The sequence below is a fragment of the Benincasa hispida genome, chromosome 4 (genome assembly GCF_027475165.1).
Source record: "Benincasa hispida cultivar pf3 chromosome 4, pf3_genome.v1.1, whole genome shotgun sequence".
Lineage (NCBI taxonomy): Eukaryota > Viridiplantae > Streptophyta > Magnoliopsida > Cucurbitales > Cucurbitaceae > Benincasa > Benincasa hispida.
This window is the reverse complement of record NC_143481.1, coordinates 2,029,503-2,037,311: the sequence shown is the minus strand read 5'-3', so window position 1 is coordinate 2,037,311 and position 7,809 is coordinate 2,029,503. Positions and strand designations below refer to the sequence as shown.

The window sequence follows — 7,809 nt, the reverse complement described above, 5'->3', positions numbered from 1 at the left end:
TTTTTAACCCCTCAGTTCGATTTGGCCATTTTGCCCGATGGAAAGTTCGTGCAAAAAAATTGGGTTTCATGGCAACCCCGCTGAGCTCGAGAGCCGTTTGGGGCACCAAAGGAGCTCTGTTCCCAAAACACTCAGGCACATGGTTTTTTTTCATCGTTCTAAACCCCTAGGTTCGTTTTGGCCATTTCGTTTGGCGAAAAGTTCGCGCACAAAAATTCGGCCAAAAACAGCCTCGTTGGGCCTGAAGTCATTTGGGGCACCAAATGAGCTCCGTCCCCAAAATCGTCAGGCCCACATCTTTTCTTCATCATTCCCAACCTTTGAGTCTGTTTTGGTCGTTTCACCCGGCGGAAAGTTAATGCACAAAAAATGGGCTCTAGAGCAGCCCCGCCCCGCTCGGGAGCCGTTTTGGGCACTAAATGAGCTCTGTTTCTAAAACTGTCTGGTGCACGACTTTTCTTCATCATTTTGAATCACTGGGTCTGTTTTGGCCATTTCGCCCGACAGAAATTTTGCGTACAAAAATTGGGCCCTCGACAGCCTTACCGAGCCCGAGAGCCGTTTGGGGCACCAAATGAGCTCCGTGTCGAAAACCATTTGGCACACGGTTTTTTTTCATCATTTTGAACACATGGGTTAGTTTTCGTCGTTTCGACCGACAGAAAGTTTGCCACAAAAATTGGGCCTCGAGCAGTCCCACCAGGCCCGAGAACCGTTTGAGACACCAAATGAGCTTCGCTCCCAAAATTGTCAAGCACACAGCTTTTTTTAATCATTCTAAACCCTTGCGTCTATTTTGGCCGTTTCGCCTGGTGGATAGTTCGCGCTCAAAAAATGGACTCTGGGAAGCCCACCAGGCCCGGGAGCCGTTTGGGACACTAAATGAGCTCTGTTCCCACAACCGTCTTGTGCATGACTTTCTCTAATCATTCTGAACCCCTAGGTTTGTTTTGCTCGAAGGAAAGTTTGTGCACAAAAATTAGGCTCCGTCAGGCCCGAGAGCCGTTTGGGGCACGAAATAAGCTCCAATCCAAAAATCGTCTAGCGCATGGCTTTTTTAATCGTTCTGAACCTGGGTCCGTATTATCCGTTTCGCCTGACGAAAAGTTCTTGCACAAAAAATGGGCCCTAGGGCAACCCCGCCACCCGAGCTCCGTTCCCAAAACCGTTGGTGCAACGTTTTTTTTTTTCATCGTTCGGAACCCCTTGGTCCATTTTGGTCGTTTTGCCCAACAAAAATTTCGCACACTGAAATTGGGCCCGGGGTAGCCCTACTAGGCCCAAGAGCCATTTGGGGTACCAAATGAGTTTCGTTCCCAAAACCGTTTGGGACACCAAATAAGATTTAGTTTCGAAGGAGTTCTCCATCTTAGAGGATCCTAAAATTCATTAGTGATGGGAGTTAGATGACTTGAGGAAAGATAATATCGTGAAAGGAGTCTCACCCATTGTCAGAAGCCGAGGTAATCAACACAAATATTATCAAACTTAAGGGGAGCCTAAGTACACTTGAGATGGAGTCTCACATCTAGGGGAGCCTAGGTGATCAGTGAGTTGAGCTCTACGTGAGTCACTGTAGTGGTCGTGTATTAAGTACTGCATTGTAAACTACATAACTCTTTAATATTAGTGGATTATTTTTCCTGGACAAACTGTCCCCGAAATGTAGGTGGTTCCTTAATTTGATAATGAAATTTATTGAAAAAGTAAAGCAGAAGGATATTTCAATAGGAGTTTTGCCTGAATCACTAAAATAAGAGAACGAATTCATATTAATCATTATATTATTGTCGTTGGATGGAAATAAGAAAAATTTGTATTTGTCATGGGCATTCAGTCGGTATAATTTATTTATTAAGAGAGAACAATGAGTTTATTAATCAAGTCTAACTCCCTGCCCAAGTTGGCAATAATCTGTCCTCAAATTAAGATTATTGGCTGATAAAACCACATTTTCTCTCGATCTGATCTCATATATTATGTCAGTTACATTTTTTATAATTTTCATCATACAGGAAAAAGTGAAGAACTTTGGTATTAATCTTTTAACGAGAGAAAAAAAATGTCTAGAGAGGTTAAGGACCTGTCTAAATTGATTTTCTAAGTGCTTTTTTTTTCCACTTACAAATGACCTCAAATTCTTATCTACATATTCTAGTGCATATGCTAAATATTTATACCTCAACATGAAATTAAAACTAGAATAATTTTTTAAAACAAAAGCTTATCTTATGTGATATTTATCAAAAGTCAGCATTTTACATTATCAACATTTTGTTTGGAGAACAAACTGGCTTTTAGATGTTCCTGCATCGTTGCTTGAGATAACAGTGTGTCCATATTTGGCATTTTCATAGAGTTATAAGAAAAGTTCAAATCCTTTGACCATGTATTATATAATTCAACAACCAGGCAACCATGAATGAATAAAAATTAATTTGAGGGAAAACTTTGGAGATGTCAATATCAGTCTTATTCTCCATCATCCCTCCTTGTGATTTGCAGCAATTGATTATTTAACTTGGTTGAGTAATAACAATCTTCCTAATGGATTGATTGCACAATCAATCCATTTTAAAGGCTCAAAATGGCAAATGACTTCGTTTTTTTTTTTTAAATGTTATGCCCTTGCTTTTTTCCTCCTTCCTTCACACGATTTTCTTCTCCTCCCTCTGAGACGATTTCATTCTCCTCCAGTGGGATTTTGTTCTACAATGCAGCTCCGATCAATGATGCGCAACTAGTTGCTGAATCCCGACTCTATGCTTTGAAGCTTGGTTTCGTACTTTAAATGATTTGGGAAATCTGGAGAAGATTGGGGATGATGGGTTTTTGAAAGCTGAGGAGTTGAAATATGGATTCTGATTCCAATTTAGAGAGCAAGAGCAAGATGGACAAAGAGCGAGAGAGCGAAAGATATAGAGAGTGAGCAAGAGATAGAGAGAGAGTGAGCAAGACACTAATATAGTGAGTATGTTTTAATAATTTCACGCGAATTTGACGTTAGTAAATGATCATTCGACATTTTTTAAAAAATTGAATCATTTGCTCTATTTTTTAATCATCCGTACAAAATTTCCCCTCATACTTCCCTTCCATAATTTTACAAAATAATCCTAAGGCCAGATCCATCCATCCACCTTCAAATTTTGTAACAAAGGAAAGCTTCGTGGAGAAATTATTGGAGAAGGTTGGACCATATGACTAGCATATTTATATGCTCTTCATATAATCAAATGACAATTTTACACAACTCGTTAGTCCAGAGATTTTGCATGAGATCAGAAGGGCTTCGAAATCTCTGCATGGGATCATTTCATCAAGCTGGCAACTATTGAATTGTTCAAAATTGGAGATGAAAAGTCTTGAAAGAACTATTCTGTCCCTCTGACCAAGTATTGTATAAAGCACAAACTTGGTAAGTGAACTGCAAATCCCATTCAGAATCAATAGAAATGTCACCTACAAAAGTCCCCTTCTTATTTAATCCCAAGGCTGAAACAATTAAAAGTAAATTGACGTTTAAAATCCATGGAGAATGCGTTCTGATAGCGCCAGGATGTGGTTTAACCATCTTTACATAACCTTGTATGAACAAGAATGACGTTTTGGTTTTTCATTATGCACAGTTTCATTCAATAGACAAGTAGAAAATGTTGAATATATCTGCCGCTATGATAGTTCCAAAAGGCTAAGGCCTCGCTATAGAAGTAGTAACCGAATCCGACTAGGAAAACACGGCTACTTAATTTGTTATTCAAAGCAATGCTATAATGTACAACATGACTCATGACTGTGCACGGCAGAGAAAATTAGTCTGCAAGAAATACTCCAACCCTGAACTATATGCATCAGTAATTCAGTATATTCACGAACACAGACAACAATGAGATATTATAACCATTATTCCAACTCATTCCTCTCTGGAAGTAGAATCCACTCCCGTTGAAGGGCTATCAGCAAAATATTCCTGATGTTTCACATTCACGCCATACTGTTCATCAAGTAGCAACGAGGCAGTTAGTTATGGATAAGGAGCTAGATCTTCAAGTGTCTATCTTCAAAAGGGTATCAATGACAAAGGATGCACCATACAATTAGAAGAACTAAAAATCACAAATTCTTCACAAGATTACAACCAGACAGAAATTTATTACACAAAACAAGCAGACACCTTTAGGACAGATCACAACTCTTTTAAGAACTCCCCTGCCAACATCAACTTTGAAGCCTGAAGTGACATTGATAATTTATCGCCCACAACCCACCCATAGCCAAAAGTGAGAGTGTATAACAAAATTAATGTCTTATGTCTATATGAATCATCCATTCCAAGCATCCCCCCCCCCCCCGGCAAAGAAAAAACAAAACACCCATGGCACCACCTAAAAGTGAGAGTGCATAACAAAATTAATCTATTATTTCTATATGAATCATCCATTGTGCTTGATGAGAAGTAAATAACATTTCGAGCTTACCTCACGAAGTGCCTTTGAGAGATCCTCCATGGTCAATATTAAGCGCTTATCCTGAACCAGCAGAATCTTAGATTGGCCAAATAATTTATCAATCAAGAGACCCTAAGTTACGAAAGATGCACCTTTTGTTGTTTATCTCTTTTATCTTTCACTACTGCTGCCTGTCTTGCCTTACAATGCCTACATTGCACAACAAAATAGGTTTTTTAAATGAAAAACTTCAAAAAATGGAGCCCACAAAATATGAGGCAGACTAAAGAAAGCAATAAAAAAAATATATTAATTTTAAAAGAAATAAATAAATAAATAAGAATAAAAATAATTTATCTTAAAAAAAACCCTTAATAGGTTGCATGAGAGTGAATCTACTTAATAAAACCAATCAAATCAATCAACTAAAGAAAGTCTCTTCTCGAAATCCTGATAATCGTGGAAGGTGAAATTGTATATTCAGTCGTGAGGTTTCTTACTTCCCATGACATATTTAGGAGCACCAATCATTTATGGGAGATAGGTGAAAACCTTGTTCTCAAAGGGTGGGAGATCAGCATTTTTCAAGATCTTCAAAGACAGATCTGAAAGAGGTTCCCGTAAAGGGAATTGATTATTGACCAACCTTTAATAGAGGGGGATTGGCCCCAATTTGAAGGATAATGTGACAGAGGAAACCACTTCTCCAACTTTCAATGAGGCCATTTGGGATGACTGTCGAAATAAAAGCACTTAGAGCTAAGCCCCACACTTTAGATCAACCCATTTTGCTACTGCCCATAATAAACAGGCAAATTTAGTGTCAAACTTGGGCTGAAGACTTTTAGGGGCTGCACACTCCTAAACACTAACCTTTAGTGGGATCCCTATCTATTTTCTATCCTTATTAAGGGTTTCTTAGTCTTTGTGTTTTAAGTAGAAAAGGATTGTAAAGGACTTTTGGGAAGGGAATTATGGAGGAATGAGGGTCTCATCTTGTTAAGTGAGAGACAATTACCATGCCATGTAATAACCGCTGGTTGTGCATTAGGGCCTTTCTTGTTGCTTTAAGAGATAAGAGCTAAGTGGTTGTAACACTATAAAACTCGAGGACATAATTGTACAACCTATAGAGCTGATCTTTTTCAATTAAGATTGTTGGTTGTAAAACAATAAAAAGTAATATTCTGTGGCATAAGATTGTTTCAGAAAATTGGTCCTCGAACTCTTGAGTTAATCCCATCAAATTAACCAATTGCATTCCTGTGATTATGTAATTAAAATGAAGATTCTACAATGCAAGCTTTTTTTATAAGGTCTCCAACCAAGTTATGACCATATCCTACTTGCACGCCTCAAATAAATGAGAAAGAAGAACAAAGCATACTGGAGGGCATCACTTGCAACATCCGCAACGAACTTCTGCGTCGCAACAGCAACAAGCCTGATCCTACAAAAGTGAAGCTTGATAAGAAACAGTAAACTAATCTTCACAACAAGGAGAAATCCAATTTCTAATTACAAACATCACATATCATCGAGAATGCATTTAAAGCTAATCAAAAATGAAAACCAATTTACCAAGAAAGCAATTTACCGGGCCAAGGTTGAGAAATTCATCTCACAAAAATCAAAGATCTCAAATGACTTATAACCTCTCCATTATTCAAAATTTTAGACATGCAACTTTCATGGGGAAAAAAAAGGTAAGAAATGAAATGGGAGACGAGTAGAAGAATCATTGGAAAAGAAAGGACGAAATTTATTAACTTCAAAGAAATCATCTCAGCTCAATTACAAAGATGGTGAAGTACACGGAGTATTCTTTGAATTAGATTAACTTCTCTACTCTTCCCAAATGCACAATTCTCAGTATAGAAATGCACACTCGTTGAATCAATAGTCCGCATGAATGATGCCACCATGAATACCACTACGAACAATAAAAGGGCCATCTTCATGTCTCATAACACTATAACACAACAAACCGAGCAAGAATATATTGTCTGACCTACAAAGTACACATCAAGAATTAGACCACTAAGAACCCCGATACCAGAGTAAAGATTCCCCATTTCTTTAAAGGGAATGAGTTGGGAACTGTGATTTAAAAAAAAAAAAAAAAAAAATCCTGCTCCTCCAATCTCATCCTCAGTTCATTAATAAAGGCAACTTCCCAACAAAAAAATCAGCAACAATAGTTAACATTGTCTCTTTAGAACAAAAAAAAAATACCCAAAATAAGAAATCCCCCATCTAAAACCCACGGCCTCGTTATGCTTCACGTTGATCGATATTAACAGTCAAGAACCAAGAAAATGAATGGAAAATTCTCCAAGTACGATTAAATTGTGAAAAGAAACCATCACCAATCATAGCATTAGAAGAAAGATATATTCATCTCATCTGTCAGTCGAAAGACCGTGTTTTAGACCTAGGGTTTTGATGAACGATAAATATAAAAACAAACGAAAAGGTACCTACAATCGAACGTCGGGACACTGAAATCCACTCTTCCCTAAGTAATGCTCCACCAACTCGTCGGGAATCTGTAAAACGATAGCCCAAAAAGAAGAACACCGACATGATTTGAACTTGCAGAAAAACGCGTGGGGGGAAAAAGGCGAGTTTGGGTTAAGAAGAATCGAAATGAGATCTTACAGTGGGAGTATACTCCATTAGAGATGCTAGAAACTCGGAGAGCGCTGCGTCATCGTCGTGCCTGCTCCCTGTAGCTTGTTGGCTATGGTTCATCTTCTTCTTCGTTTTCCCTCTCTTCGAAATCAAGCGCGTTTGAATTGCTAATGGCATTACATTTTGCCCTCAATATATAGAAAACCCATTGGCCTACGTGGCTTCCATTTACTCATCCACTTGGGCTTCAGCATTTATTTTCCATAGGCCTAAAAAAATATTAATTAATTAATTTAAATTTTTAAAAAAATAAAAATAAAAATAAAAAAATAGTACAACATCTCTTTGGAACTTAAAACTATTACCGCTTCATTTTGGATTGCAAATAGTGTTGAGTAAATTTCTTTTTGAAAAAATAGGTTAAGAGTACAAAAATATTTTATTTTAGATATAATAACTAAAAAGTAAAATTAAGTTTTGAACGTAGTTTCTATGTTTTCAAATGTTACACATTTTATTTTTAAGTTTTTTTAAGTTTTGAGTTTGGTTTCGGTGTAGTCCCTAAGTTTCAAATTATTATAATTTTACTCCGGAGATTTGGGTATCATTTCAATTTGATTCTTAGGTTTCAAGATTTTACATTCTTAACCTCAGTTTTTCATTAAATACTCATTTTCAATCATTGACATCAATTTATATTAATTAATTAAAAATAATTGTAAAGTAA

General features: G+C 37.3%; 1 protein-coding gene across 1 annotated transcript; it reads right to left on the bottom strand.

Annotated features, from left to right (window-relative positions):
- Window positions 1-3,703: 3,703 nt before the first annotated feature.
- On the bottom strand, window positions 3,704-7,305 carry TAFII15 (TBP-associated factor II 15). Its single transcript, XM_039030775.2, has 6 exons — window positions 7,110-7,305; window positions 6,933-6,997; window positions 5,836-5,898; window positions 4,601-4,658; window positions 4,479-4,529; window positions 3,704-3,994 (listed from the first exon to the last, which is right to left on the bottom strand). The coding sequence occupies exons 1-6, from the start codon at window positions 7,257-7,259 to the stop codon at window positions 3,914-3,916; spliced, it is 468 nt and encodes a 155-aa protein (XP_038886703.1). The 5' UTR covers window positions 7,260-7,305; the 3' UTR covers window positions 3,704-3,913.
- Window positions 7,306-7,809: the final 504 nt, after the last annotated feature.